This window comes from Dendroctonus ponderosae, unplaced genomic scaffold (assembly GCF_020466585.1).
Source record: "Dendroctonus ponderosae isolate FM_Combo_2020 unplaced genomic scaffold, Dpon_F_20191213v2 Dpon_F_20191213_5, whole genome shotgun sequence".
NCBI lineage: Eukaryota > Metazoa > Arthropoda > Insecta > Coleoptera > Curculionidae > Dendroctonus > Dendroctonus ponderosae.
Window position 1 is genome coordinate 13701954 of NW_026018715.1, and position 14300 is coordinate 13716253.

Consider the following 14300-nt stretch of genomic DNA (forward strand, 5'->3'; position numbering starts at 1 on the left):
GCCCTTTTCGATCCAGTAATTGATGGTGAAATTCTGGAATTTTCCGATGCAGTTTGAGGCAAAATTTCATGCAAGTTCAAGCATTCGTTGGTTTTTTTAAGGGAGCGAAGCTTGCAGAAACAAGGGCGTAATGTTGGGCTTTTACAGTCTCTGAAAAAATTACTTCTTCGAACGCTCATGGAGAAGGAAAGGAAAAATTGCACATATAAGGGCCAAAAGATTAGACTATCTTTTCGCGAAATTTCACTGAAGTTGGGTAATTCGTTGGTGTTTTTGCGAGGGTGTCTCGAGCTACAGGGGCGTAATTTTGACTTTCCTTTTGCAGTCGTTTGTTCGGAAAAGTTCGTTTCTTCGAGTCGTGTTCAAAAAGGAAACTTTAAACTCTACATACAATAGCCAAATAGATAGGCTATCTTTTAGCAAAAGCTCACTCAAATTCAGAAATTCGTGGATTTTCCGCAAGGTGCCAAACATGGATCTATAAGGGCAAAGTTTCGACTTTTGCAGTTTCTTGAAAAAATCTAGGTTCCTCAAACGCTTTTTAAGGAGCTAAATCAACTGGCTACCTTTAGGCAAAATTCCTTTCAAATTGAAGAATTTGTTGATTTTTTTGGGGGGTCAAGCTAGAAGCAGCAAGAGCGTAATTTCGAGTTTTGCGGTCTCGTTGAAAAAATTCGCTATTTCGAACTCTCATCGACAAAAAAACTATAAATTACCTAGAAAATAGCGAAAGTGTTAGACTATCTTTCCCCGAAATTTAAGTCAAATCCATTGATTGGTTGGCAAATTTCTACTTTTGCAGTTYCTTGAAAAATATTCGGTTCCTYAAACGCTTTTTAATGATAAAATTATAAATAGCACAAAYAATAGAAAAAGTGCTAAACTATCTTTGATCAGGAATGCACTCAMYTTTTGATATTAGTTAATTTTTGGAAAATGTCGAGCTTGAAGCACACATGGACGTGATGCCGACTTTTGATTTCAGACACTCTGTTTGATAAAAAATTGCAACTTTCAACTTTTTTCAAGAAAGAATCTAYAAAYTTSGCYRCRAAAAGCTAAAGCAACTTGCTACCTTTAGGCAAATTTCCTTTCAAWTTGAAGAATTCGTTGATTTTTTAGAGGGATTCAAGCTGGAAGCAGCAAGAGCGTAATTTCGAGTTTTGTGGTMTCGTTGAAAAAATTCGCTATTTCAAACTACCATCGAKAAAAAACTATAAATTACGTAGAAAATARCCAAAGTGTTAGACYATCTTTMCCCRAAATTTAAGRCAAATCYATTGATTGGTTGATTATTTAKAGCGTATCAAAGTTGAAGTTAGAGGAGCGTAATTTCTACTTTTGCAGTTTCTTGAAAAATATTCGGTTCCTCAAACGCTTTTTAAGGATAAAATTATAAATAGTACAAACAATAGAAAAAGTGCTAAACTATCTTTGAGCAGGAATGCACTCAATTTTAGATATTAGTTAAATTTTGGAGAATGTCGAGCTTGAAGCTTCATGGACGTGATGCCGACTTTTGATTTCAGACAGTCTTTTTGATAAAAAATTGCAACTTTCAACTTTTTTCAAGAAGGAATCTACAAATTTCGCCCCAAAAAGCTAAAGCAACTTGCTATCTTTAGGCAAAATTCCTTTCAAATTGAAGAATTTGTTGATTTTTTAGAGGGATTTAAGCTAGAAGCAGAAAGAGCGTAATTTCGACTTTTGTGGTCTGGTTCAAAAAATTCGCTATTTCGAGCTCTCATCGAGAAAAAAAATATAAATTTCACAGAAAACAGTCAAAATGCTAAACTATCTTTCCCCGAAATTTAACTTAACTGCATTGATTGGTTGATTATTGCGAGCGTATCAAAGTTGAAGTTAGAGGAGCGTAATTTCTACTTTTGCAGTTTCTCGAAAAAAAATCGGTTCCTCAAACTCTTTTTAAGGATGAAATTGTAAATAACACAAACAATAGCAAAAGTGCTAAACTATCTTTGAGCAGAAATGCGCTCAATTTTAGATGTTCCTTAATTTTTTAGAGAATGTCAAGCTTGAAGCTAGTAGCGTAATACCGACTTTTGCAGTCTCTTTGAATAAAAAATTCCAACTTTCAAATTTGTCCATGGAGCAAACTGTAAGCCGCACAGCAGAAAACTAGATTAACTCGCTATCGGCAAACAAAATTTCATTTAAATTCAATTATTCGTTAATTTTTTAGAGAGCTTCAAGCTTGAAGAAAAAAGAGCGTAATTTCGACTTTGGCAGTATAAAAAAAAATCGCTACTTCGAGCTCTCATCGAGAATAAAACTATAAATTACATGGATAATAGCCAAGGTACTAAGCTATCTTGGCGCCAAATTTGACTCAAATTCAATGTTTTGTTGATTATTTAGAGCGTATGAAAGTTGAAGTTAGAGGAGCGAAATTTCCACTTGCAGTCACATCGAAAATTCTTAACTTCCCATTGCGCTCAAAAGGGGAAGTTGAAATTCCAAAAACAGTAGGCATTGATTTCGGCGATTTTTGCAGAAAAATCAATCAAATCCAGGATCTGGCTATTTTTTTATGGAATAGCAAGCTTAAGACTGCGGGAGCAAAATTTGGACTTTGCAGTCTTTTTGAAAAACAAATCGCAACTTGCAACTCTGGCATGAAAGAAAACTTTAATTTGCACAGGCAATAGAGATGGATAGATTTTCAGGGGGTGTAAATCTAGACCTTAAATAACCGCAATTTTGAGTCGCCACTTTCAAAAAAATACCTTTCCTCGAAAATCAACGTAGAAACTTGCAATTTTCACAAAAGGTAAACAGAACGTGTGAAAATGTTTCGCCAATCTTTCAACAGGATTCAGTAGATTCCTGATTTTTCAGAACACGCGAAGCAGAAAGGCAACTTCAACACCGCAGACTCTAAGGAAAAATTCCCATCTCCAAACCGAACTGGAACAGCGACCTATAATTATCACTAACAGTAACGACAACTTCAGTCTACCTTTCAGAAAAAAATTACTGAAATCCATTCCCCAGCTAATTTTTTACAAGCCCCGAAGCCTGAAGCTGAAATAAGGCAATTTGCGGTACAACAAAGACTGGTAAAATTTGCAAAAGCACCTTCTTTTCTCTCTCAACTTTGACAAACATACGTGAAAAAGCCAAAATTGTAACGGACTTTTTCCAAGCACAAACCGGTGCAGATTAAAACTTACGGCGTTGAAGGTGGCATCAATATCTTCCGGATGTGTATACATCGGCGCAACATGCCCAGTGATTTTGTCCCACTGTCCATGGTAGTCGTAAGTCATAACTGCAATCCAGCTCAGATACTTGGACAAAATGGGCACATCGTACCCATCATCAATCACCCTTTTACTAGGAGAAACTGCAGCTGAAAGCAGCCAACCTTTCGGCTCGAAGGCTGCGTGCAGCTCTTTGACTAGCTCGGCAAAGGCTGGCTTGTCTGTAGCCGGGCCTTTGTTGCAGTCGACCTAAGCAAATGTGTTGAAAATCTGGGATCTTTTCCGGGTGGTTAAGCACCTACTTGCCAGCATTTGGGATACTCCCAGTCCAGATCCAGACCGTCGAAGTTATTGGCTTCGATGAAGTTCACCACATGGGCAACAAACCTTCTGCGGGCCGAAGAATTGTTAACCAGTCGCGAGTATTTGTCTCCGGCTGAATCATTCCATCCTCCAATCGCTATAAGCACTTTGATGCCTTTGGCTTTCAATGCGGTGACTTTTTCGTAGAATTCTGCAAAAGCTCCATCAGAAAAAATGGTCTTCTTCCTGCTGGCACTTACTGTTATCAAAGTCGGCCCAACTATCATGGGGCTTAATCACCAGCTCATCTCCATTCAACACCGCAAACCCGTAGACGACGTGGGTGCATAAATCTGGATCAATATCAGCTGGGACGTACTTGCCACGCCCCTGCCTATACCACGCCCAATTGGTGAAGTAACACACCACTTTGTACTCGCTGTTTGGGTTCACTAGCGGTTGCGAGGTGGTTTGTGGCACCGCTGGTGCTAAGCTTGATTGGTCGACAACAGCTTGATGGGTTGTGTTCGACCAATCATCTGCATCCTCAGCTTCAACTGGCTGGGGTTGGTCAGGAACGACATCGTTGTCGATTGGGGGAATTGGCTCTGGAACTCCGGTGCCTGCAAAGTATCAACCCCCAGTAGTAGATTTTCCGGTGACTCCAAGGTCTAAAATCGAGCTACCTGCATCAGCCAAAACGTTCCTGATGGTGGTTAAAAGAGGGTGGCGTCCAGCTCCGCATTTGTTCTTGAAGTCGTCCAGATCCAGAGCCCATATCATGCCGCCCCCTAGATCCATTCGGCGAATGAATTCGGATTTAATCCGGATCATTTCTCGATCATCAAACGATACCTGAATTAAATGTGGTTCTGGCAATTACGCGTGGTAAACAAAGGCTTCGCCCTTACCCATTGGTTTGCTTTGTAGGCGTACGGCCCCATTCTCCTCTTGGGATCCTGGACAACCTTCCAGCCCTTATTCTGGATATTATCGCAAATTTCGTAGTAAGCCAGAAAGCCGGCTGCTTTGGTATAAGGTCCGGCTTCTCCAGGTCCTGGCGCCTTGGCATTTAGCCCATTATCCGTCTCATTCTCCAGCCTGAAAGCCTGCCCATACAGTGGCATCCCCATCACGATTTTCCTCCTGGGAACTCCCTCGGATATCCAGTAGTGCAAGGAGAAGTTCTGCGAAGCAATGCTTTGCTTGGACAAACCTTTGAGCCACATGAGCCACTTACTGAGTTGAACCACTCCACTTCATCCTCTGGGTGGTAGAACAATGGGGCTACATGTCCAGTCTGTTTGTCCCATTGGCCGTGGAAGTCGTAGGTCATCACAGCCACCCAATCCAGGTACTTTCCTAGGACAGGCACGTCGTAGCCTGCGTCGATGACGGTTTTGCTTGGGGAAACCGCCGCTGATAGCAGATAGCCTTTAGGCTCAAAGGCCTCCTTCAGCTCCTTGACGAAAGCCGAAAAGCTGGGCTTGTCTGAGTCTGGCCCTTTTTTGCAGTCCACCTGGGGGTTTTCCGTGGTTACCACCCAATACTTAAGGAGCTGGAAAGCTTCTTACTTGCCAGCACTTGGGGTACTCCCAATCCAAGTCGAGTCCATCAAAGCCCCACTTGTCTAGGAACTTGACAATGTGCTCAATAAACCGCCTTCTGGCGTCCGGATTGTTGACCAGCCGGGAGTATTTGTCTCCTTGGGAGTCATTCCAGCCTCCAATTGCAATGGAAACTTTCACACCCTTCGATTTGTAGTCCACCACTCTTTTGTAAAACTCTGCAAACATCCATAGTTGATCAACATTTGAAAGTCATCGACAGTCGGACTAACGTACGATTATCAAAGTCCGCCCACGAATCATGGGCCTTTATTATAAGATTGGAGAAGTCCAGAACAGCGAAACCATACACGATGTGAGTGCACAAGTTGGCGTCGATGTCCTCAGGCAGATACTTGCCCTGTCCTTGCCTATACCAGGCCCAGTTGGTGAAGTAGCACACGATCTTGAAATAGTCAGACTTGGGCTTCAGCGGCTCAGAAAGGGGAGGTTGCTCAGAAGTGGGAGGGATTGGAGGGTGCCACTCCCAAGGGCTCTCGCCCGGTTGGCTGGTGGTCGGAGGCTTCCATTCCCACTCGGTGGTTGCTGGCGGCTTGGAAGTTGAGGGCTTCAATGGCGGGAGGGGCGCAGAAGGCGTTTCCTCATTGGGCACCAGGACGTCTATTTCGTTCTCCGCCTCTAGGCAGTGGGCTCCTTTGGGCCAGTCGCAAATTTTCATTTCCTGCACATTCGGAGAAAATCAGCGAATGTCTAAGGCAAATTTACTGGGGGGGCCTACGCTGTTCCAGGACAAGCCGGGGGCACAATGGAAGACCTCGAACTTTCCCCACAGGCACTGCATGTATCGGCCGCAGTCCCCTGGATAGGGGGCAAAGGCGTTCTGCTCACAAGTCGAGTAGGGCCTTGGACCTGACGACAATGAGAATATTGCACTTCCATCATCAATCAGACTATGAAGGCTTTCACGGCCGGTCAGATTACATTTAGGAATGTTTTCCGGGCTTTGAAGCCGTGGTCTATCGGAATTTCTTCCTGACGTTTCGTCCACAACTGCGGTGGACATTTTCAAAGGTCTCATCGCCTCTGAGCGCGAAACATTCCTAAATGTAATCCATCATCAATGTCCCAAGTCCAGTAGTACTTACGATAAATCGCCAAGTTATGGAGCAAAGTGTACTTCTCGGCCAACTTTCTCCTGCCAAGACATCGCACCTTAAACTTCCAGTCACACATTCCTTTTTCTGAGTCCCAATTAAGCCCTGGAGCGCACGCCTGAGCGATCAGATGGCCATTGTAGCAGACGTAGAACTGATCGCAACTTTCATGCGGATAGTAGGCACCAGTTTCACACCCGTTTTCTGAGTAGTGGCTCAGAGGAGTCGTCGGTGTGGAGGCAAAATGGTGTGGAGTCGACTTGGTGTTCTGTGTGGTGGAGGGTTTGGAAGTTGCCGAATACTCTACCAAACCAAACGCCGTTTGTGAGTAAAAATGGGTTTAAATCATGAGGAACTTACGCAGCTCTTTGCACTTGGCTGAGGTTGGCCAGTCGCAAATCAGTCGGTTTTTGTTCCAGTGCAAGCCACCGGCGCAGTATTGCTTGGTCAACTCGCCCCCAACGCATCTATTTTCCCAAAAAAACAGTAAATTGATGGATTTGGAGGGTTTTCGTAGGGCTACCTGTAAAACGCATTGCAGTTGTTGGGATCAGCCATATACTGCCCGGGCTCGCAACTCTTCGGAGGCATTTGGTTATCCGGGCGAATGACTGCGGGCGGAGGCACCAACGGCGTAAAAGATTGTTGAGTGGTTGTGGCCTCAGAAGTGCTTGAAGCTGGGCTGCAAGGAAATTAAGTCAGATCAGAAAAACTGCTGGAAGAACACTTAGAGTGCAGTGAACCAGCACATACCGAGTGGTGGAAGGTTGGGTGGTTTGCCACCAAGGAGTGGTGGAAGGTTTGGCTGTGCTTTTGCTGGTGCTCCACCAAGTGGAAGGTTGAGTCGACGTAGTCCACCAAACCCCCACTGAAGTGGTGGGCTTTTTAGAAGACGTTGTCCACCAAACAGTGGGCGTGGCCACAGGTTTTCGGGTTGTTGCGGGACTGGAAGCGGAAGAAGTGGACGACGCCACCCACCAAGGCTGCGTTGTGGTTCTTTTAGTCGTGGTTGTCGTCCAGGTGCTTTGATGACTATGTTCTGATGTTGCAGATCCTGGAAAAGGACCAGTTTTATTCCCTGGCTTTCTAGCAAAGCCTCAATTACCTGAGTCCACTCCTGTGGTGGTTTCGGGAGGAGCCGGAGTAGACGGTGTGGGAGGTTTGGTGCAATCTCCTTGCACCGGAGTGGAGGAAATGCGCCCCAAAGCCTCATTAAGGCTGTGAAGCAGCGGAAAACTTCCGGTGCAACATCGGTTATTGAAGTCGTCCAGATCAATGGTCCAGGCAACCGCGCCTCCAAAGCCGCTAGTTCTAATGTAATTGGCCTACAAACGCTTTCAATGAAAACTCTCAACTCCCCCAGCCAAAACACCGTACTTTTTCCTTGATGGAGTCAATGTCTTCATATCCTACCCACTGGTCCTTCAAGTAGGCGAAAGGGCCAGATCCTAAAGAGCCTTTGTTCATCACCCAGCTCTGGCTTTTGATTCTGTAGCAGATTTCGTAGTACGCCAACATTCCGGGCTGCTTGGTGTATTCCCCAGGCTTTCCGGGACCGATTGAAGGCGTTCCCTCTGCATAGCTGTTGGTCTTTGCCAGGCTGAAACTTTGGCCGTAGAACGGCACCCCTAGCAGAAGTTTCCCTCTGGGGGCTCCTTTGGACACCAGATATTCCATTGTGAAGTTCTAGAGTAAATAGATGGATAATTTGCTGTTGTCTTTGAGTTGAAGAACAGTAGGGAAGTTGCACCTTTGAAGCATCAACTTTGGACTTTTGCAACCAGTGACAATCTTACCGTGTTATATTGAGGATATTTGTCCAGAGGTTGGTGATAAAGCGGACTGACATGCCCAGTTCTGCCCTCCCAGGCTCCATGGTAGTCGTAAGTCATCACGGAAATAAAGTCCAAAGCTTGACCAATTGCGGGCAAATCGTAGGCGACGTCAATCACCTCTTTGTAGCCGGAAATAGAAGCGGCTAGAATGAGGGGTGGGCTTTGCTTGTCGAACTCCCGCTGTAGCTCCTATGAGGGACGTGAGACTGAATTGCAATTGGGCAGATTGGGGAATGTACCTGGAGCAGCTTGGTGAAGTTGGGCTTATCCGAAGCCGGGCCCTTCTTGCAGTTGCTCTGCCAGCAGATCGGGTAGTTCCAGTCTAAGTGGAGTCCACTGAAGCCATGCTTTCTTAGGAAGCTCAAAGTGCCCACCACAAAGCGTCTTCTTGCCGATCCGTCGCTTACCAGGCGGGAGTATTTGTCGCCTGTTGAGTCCGTCCACCCGCCAAGGGAAAGGAGGACTTTGGTGTCCTTTAGCGATGTTATTCTCTGGTATAAATCTGGAAATTGGCAATTTATGGACTACCTACTTCCCTCCTGATATTTCCTGGAGTTCTACTCACTGTTATCTATGTCTGCCCAAGAATCAAACTCCTTTAGCAGCAAAGTTTCGGGATCCAGACTGGCAAAGGCGTAGACCAAATGAGTGCAGAGTCGCTGATCAATGTGTTCTGGCACAAACTTTCCCTCCGCTTTGCGGTAGAAAGCCCAGTTTGTAACGTAGCAAACCACCTGGATGGATGGATAAAGTAACATTTGGGGTGCTTATGAGCTTTATATCTTTTCTACCTTGGGCTCATTGTCCCTTAAAAGTTCCGGGAATAGTTCCTGGTTCAGTTTCTTGAGTTTCTGGTGAATATAGACCATTTCCCCCGGCCTGCATTTGCCAGCCTGCAACTTGCTGCATTTTCCGGTAGCTGAGTCAAACATGCGATCATTTCCACAGGAAAGATGATAGCTCAGGCCATTTTTACACACGTAGTAACCCGCGCAGTTCTTCGGATCACTGTAGTAGCCTTCAGACTCACAAGTCCCGAATGGTTTGATTGGGCTCTGCTGATCAGTCTGCAGGGATGGAGGGGCTTTGCCTGCAAAAAAACCTTGTAGGGACTGTTTAAGATGGCAAAACGCAAGCACCTCTCAGTTGCTTGTTAATGCTGTTCAACAGCGGAAATTTGCTTCCACATAGTCCTTTGAAGTCGTCCAAGTCAGCCGCCCATGCAAAGACGCCTCCCAAGTTTTGGTTTTTCACATAGGCGATCTGCAACAGTTCCATTCCAAGATCTTTCCCCAGCATTTTCTATTCAAAGTACCTTTCTCTTAATGCTTTTTTCGTTATCGTATCCGACCCACTGGTCGCCATTGACGATATAAGGAGAACCGTCCTCATCTTCGCCTTGGTACCACCCCTCATTCACTACCATGTCGCATATTTCAAAATAGGCCAAAAAACCCGGCTTTTGCGTGTAGAAGCCTTGATGTCCTGGACCTTTAATCGGCGCCCCCACTTGAGTATCGTTAATATACTGCAGCGTGAACGTGCGGCCAAAGAACGGAACTCCGAGGATGATTTTGGTGCTGGAAAGGCCATTTTTGATCCAGAAGTTGATGGCGTAATCCTGGAATTTTCCTGTAAACATCTCTGATGATTACAACAGCCCAACTGGACTTACAGCGTTTAGAAATATGTTAAGGCCCTCATCGGTAGGCCGAGCATTCAAGCTGGCGTGGTGGTCAACCACTGGGTCTCTATCCCTATGGAAGTCGTAGGTTTGGACATTCACAAAGTCCACAAAGTCGTTTAGCTTAGACGGGTAGAATCCGTCTTCAATACGGAATCTTGAAGCTGGTGCGGCAACAGCCACTAGCAGGCCTGATTGCTTGAAGACCTCGGAAAGTTCTTCGATCAAGAACTGGAAGTTCTCCTTATCGCTCGCTCGGCCTCCAAGTTCTTCGTTAGCTGAAGGAATATTTCCAGATTAAATTCGATTCTACTGGCTTAAAGCCGGTTTCCTACCAGGGTATTCCCAATGGATTTCAACACCATCAAAGTGAAACTCCTTGACTAAGCTGAAAGCGCTCCTAATAAAGTCTCTCCTTCCATTGGCTGCAGAGATCATATTGGAGAATCGGTGGGAGGCTTCATCGCGAGGCCCACCAATGGAGAGGAGAACTTTTAAATTCCGGTTGAAGCGCTTTAAAGCAACCACCGCTTTGTATCCACCTAAATTAAACAGAAAAGCTTTAAAGTGATTGATTTTTGAAAACTCTTCATGTTCAATCTGGGACACTGGCTGACTTGTTTGTTTGCTCATTTATAGTACACACTTTGTTCTGTAAATTCTATAAATTGGAAGCAAATTGAGTCACGGTATGATTTTTCAAGAATCAACTAACTTTGATATCATGAGAAGGTCTGGAAACAAGGACTTTCAAAACAATGTTTATGTTCAAAGTAATGCAAGTTGAAACTTGTTATTCTGCTGGTTTATTGGAGACACTTTGGTATGTAAATGCTGAACATTTTAAATAAATTTGACAACAGTATGATTTTTYACCAATCAACAAACTTTTGGCTCATATTGAGACAAGCTACAAAAAGGTTGATTTTCAAAAATTCTTCACGTTCAATCCGGAACAGGTGCAAATTTGATTTTTTTACTCGTTTGTAGAACACACTTTATTCTGCAAATTCTATAATTTTAAAACAAATTGAGCAACGRTATGATYTTTSAAGGMCCAACCGAGTTTCACCTCAAACTAACTAAAACAGTCTGAAGAGATTGACTTGAAAAATTCTTGATGTTCGAAGTAATGCAAGTAGAAACTTGTCATTCTGCTGGTTTATTGAAACCACTTCAGCACGTAAATGCTGAAAATTTGAAATAAATTCGAGCACATTATGATTTTTCACCAATCAATAAACTTTTCTCTCATATTGAGACAAGCAACAAAAAGGTTGATTTTCAAAAATTCTTCCCGTTCAATCCCGAACAGGTGCAGATTTGATTTTTTTACGTATTTGTAGAGCACACTTTATTCTGCAAATTGTATAAATTTCAAACAAATTGAGCAACGATATGATTTTTCAAGGACCAACCGAGTTTCACCTCAAACTAACTAAAACAGTCTGAAGAGATTGACTTGAAAAATTCTTGATGTTCGAAGTAATGCAAGTAGAAACTTGTCATTATGCTGGTTTATTGAAACCACTTAAGCACGTAAATGCTGAAAATTTGAAATAGATTCGAGCACATTATGATTTTTCACCAATCAATAAACTTTTCTCTCATATTGAGACCAGCTACAAAAAGGTTGATTCTCAAAAATTCTGCACGTTCAATCCGGAACAGGTACAGATTTGATTTTTTTGTTATTTTATAGAGCGCACCTTATTGTTTAATTGTGGCAAAAATTAAGCCAATTGAGCAACGGTATGATTTTTCAAGAGCTAACCGACTTTCATCTCAAACTAACTGAAAAAGTCTGAAGACATTGACTTGAAAAATTCTTGGCGTTCAAAGTAGTGCGAGTAAAGACTTGTTACTTTGCTAGATTATAGGAGACACTTCAATTTGCAAACAGTGCAAAGTTGAAGCTAGTCAGACCTCAGGACGATTTTTCAAGAATCCATCAACTTTCATAAACATATTAAGTAAAATTCTAAATATACTAAGTTTTCAAGACACTGGCTTTCAAAAATTCGTCACTTTGAAACTAGTGCAAGTAGAGAGTGGTTACTGTGCTGGTTTATAGAGGACACTTTAATGCGTAAAACGCGAACATTTTCAGGTAAATCAGAATTCAGGATTGTTTTCCAATAGTCAGCAAACTTTAATCTTATACTAACTAAAAAATGGTCTCAAGAGACTGGTTTTCCAAAATTTGCCACGATCAAAAAAGTGCAGGTAGAGGCTTGATTGTTTGTTCATGTATATAATACACCTTGAGGTGCAAATGGGGAAAATGTGAAGAAAATCGAACTACAAACTGATTTTTAAAGAATCAACAAACTTACATACTACCTGAAAAAGTCTGAAGACATTGATTTTGAAAAATTCTTTATGTTTAAGGTGCCATGAGAATCATTTTTGAAAATCAACAAACGTTCATCTCATTTAAAGCGAAAAGTTCTCAAAACACTGACTTAAAAAATTGATCACCTTCAAGCTAGGACATATACAGATTTGTTTCTTCGCCAATCCATAGCACACATCTTAGTGATCAAACGCGCAAAATTGCAAGCAAATCAAAGCACTGGCTGCTTTTTCAGGGCTCAACAAATATTCAACTAACTTTCGAAAAGTCCTCTCGTTATTTTGCTATCCTTTCTAAATGCCAGCTCACTTTAATGTTAATATTATTTAATTGGCTGAATTCCTACCTTGAACAATATCATACTCTTCGTCATTGGACACAACATGGTGATTAACAGGGTCCAAAGAAGCGAAGGCATAAATAATGTGCGTGCACAAATAAGGATCCAAGTCTTCTGGTGTGAATGTTAATGGCTGCTTTCTATAGGCTGCGGCCGCTTCTACGTAGCAGACGATCTTTTTGTCGGCGATGTTTTCAAATTGTTCCACATTGTCTTCTGGAAAAGCCCACAACTTTGTTGTGTAAATTTTTGCCAAATTTATGTGCAAAACCCACCTAATTTTAAGCTGCGTCCTCGGTTGTAGCTGAACGGGCTGATCAGCAGCTGCTGGTATCCATTGCTGACTCTGTAGGGTAGATAGCTGCTGATCATTGCCCTAAAATGATTAGCAGGCGAGTAAAAGGTTGAGGGCGAATTAAGCCCCCATCCTATCGGTTGCAAGAGGTAGTTTGGAAAAGTGGGCTGTTGGAGTTGAAGACTTTCGTGCTTCTTCAGCTGGCTTTCTTCTGGCAGTGGTCGCCTTTCCACAGCATCGCGTAGAGGAAGACGATGGGAATTGCTGCTTCTGAAATGCCAGAAATCTTTGGGGTTTGCTTGATGGGGCTAAGGAACTGTTACATGTCTGGAACGCTTTCCACGGCTGTTCTCAGTGGAAGGCTTTTGCTTCCGAATTCCTCTAGGCTCATATAGGAGGCTTTCATGCTGGAGGAAACCTCCTCCGGGATATGTTCTACGGAGTCGCGCCTGAATGTGGGAGTTTCCAGGGAAGGAACATGCTCGCTTCTCTTGGCGCGAATTGCTGAAAAACTCTGGCTTCTTTGCTCGGTTGTTGCAAGGAGCAGAAGGAGTATCAGCTAAAATCGACACGGAGTTAACAGAAGAAGCATGCAAAAGAAAGGCTTACAGTAGTGCACGTGTTCATGTTGAGCTTCACCCCACTGGCTTAATCCATCTAGATCCAGAAAAGACACGCTTCACAAGACCGGTGCTGAAACACACGAAAATCACTGTTGTTCTTGATAATCTTCTAACATCGGAACGACTAATGAACAAACGATCAAACGAAAAAATAATGGATGAACTTGAAACGTGAGTGCCACTGACCAATATTTTTTCGAAGACCGAAAACGACCGGAATTTCAATTGCAGTAAAACAAGGCGTTGTTTTTCAACGTTGCTCAGATTGGCCGTGCATGACTTTCGATGTTTGCCTGCTCCCTTGTATGCAAATTTCCCTTTGTAGTCATTCAGTTTTACAGGAAGTAGGGAGTTAGTCATGAATTTGACTTGAGACTACAATGCTCGTTTGGGGTGTGACCGTTTAAGTCAATTTGCTTTCGTAAATTATTTATGCGTAAGACGACTTTTTGCTGGTCGAAAATGAGACGCGCTGGGCAGAAACGGCTGAAGATGCTTAAGGTTGGTTTAATCGGTTCTTGAAGATGACGGAGTTGGTTTGAGTTAATCAGATTTAGATTATTGCGGTTTTTTGCATCGGTTTGCACTTGAAAAGGTCCTCCATTGGAACAGATTGAGTCTAGGATTAGGACGACGATGTGGACAGTTTAAAATGAGCCTAAATATTTATTAATTGTGTATATTTTCCTGACTGTATTTCAACTTAATTCAAAAGAAATTCCTGGGTTCCAGTCAATTTTATTGTTTACCATTTAACATATTACAAAAACGTTTCGGTGTTTTTCTCCACCATCATCAGTTTGTATGTATGGTTGTTTCACACAACCATACATACAAACTGATGATGGTGGAGAAAAACACCGAAACGTTTTTGTGACATTTTAAATGGTAAACAATAAAATTGACTGGAACCCAGGA

The 14300-nt window shown here is 43.0% G+C and overlaps 1 protein-coding gene across 1 annotated transcript in view; it reads right to left on the reverse strand.

Moving 5' to 3' along the window:
* LOC109545549 (probable chitinase 10) overlaps window positions 1–13605 on the reverse strand; it is a gene marked incomplete at its 3' end in the record, with an annotated part of 16321 nt that extends 2716 nt beyond the window's left edge. The window contains 26 exon segments of the mRNA XM_048666894.1: window positions 3195–3473; window positions 3527–3738; window positions 3788–4150; window positions 4214–4382; window positions 4439–4714; window positions 4768–5046; window positions 5102–5313; window positions 5372–5816; window positions 5874–6004; window positions 6241–6716; window positions 6773–6931; window positions 7003–7303; window positions 7355–7574; window positions 7627–7935; window positions 8046–8273; window positions 8324–8586; window positions 8650–8818; window positions 8876–9174; window positions 9224–9347; window positions 9400–9705; window positions 9760–10046; window positions 10104–10310; window positions 12471–12680; window positions 12740–13029; window positions 13083–13318; window positions 13369–13605. Of these exon segments, the coding sequence (XP_048522851.1) occupies window positions 3195–3473; window positions 3527–3738; window positions 3788–4150; window positions 4214–4382; window positions 4439–4714; window positions 4768–5046; window positions 5102–5313; window positions 5372–5816; window positions 5874–6004; window positions 6241–6716; window positions 6773–6931; window positions 7003–7303; window positions 7355–7574; window positions 7627–7935; window positions 8046–8273; window positions 8324–8586; window positions 8650–8818; window positions 8876–9174; window positions 9224–9347; window positions 9400–9705; window positions 9760–10046; window positions 10104–10310; window positions 12471–12680; window positions 12740–13029; window positions 13083–13318; window positions 13369–13386 (6468 nt within the window).
* Between the last annotated feature and the right edge of the window lie 695 nt (window positions 13606–14300).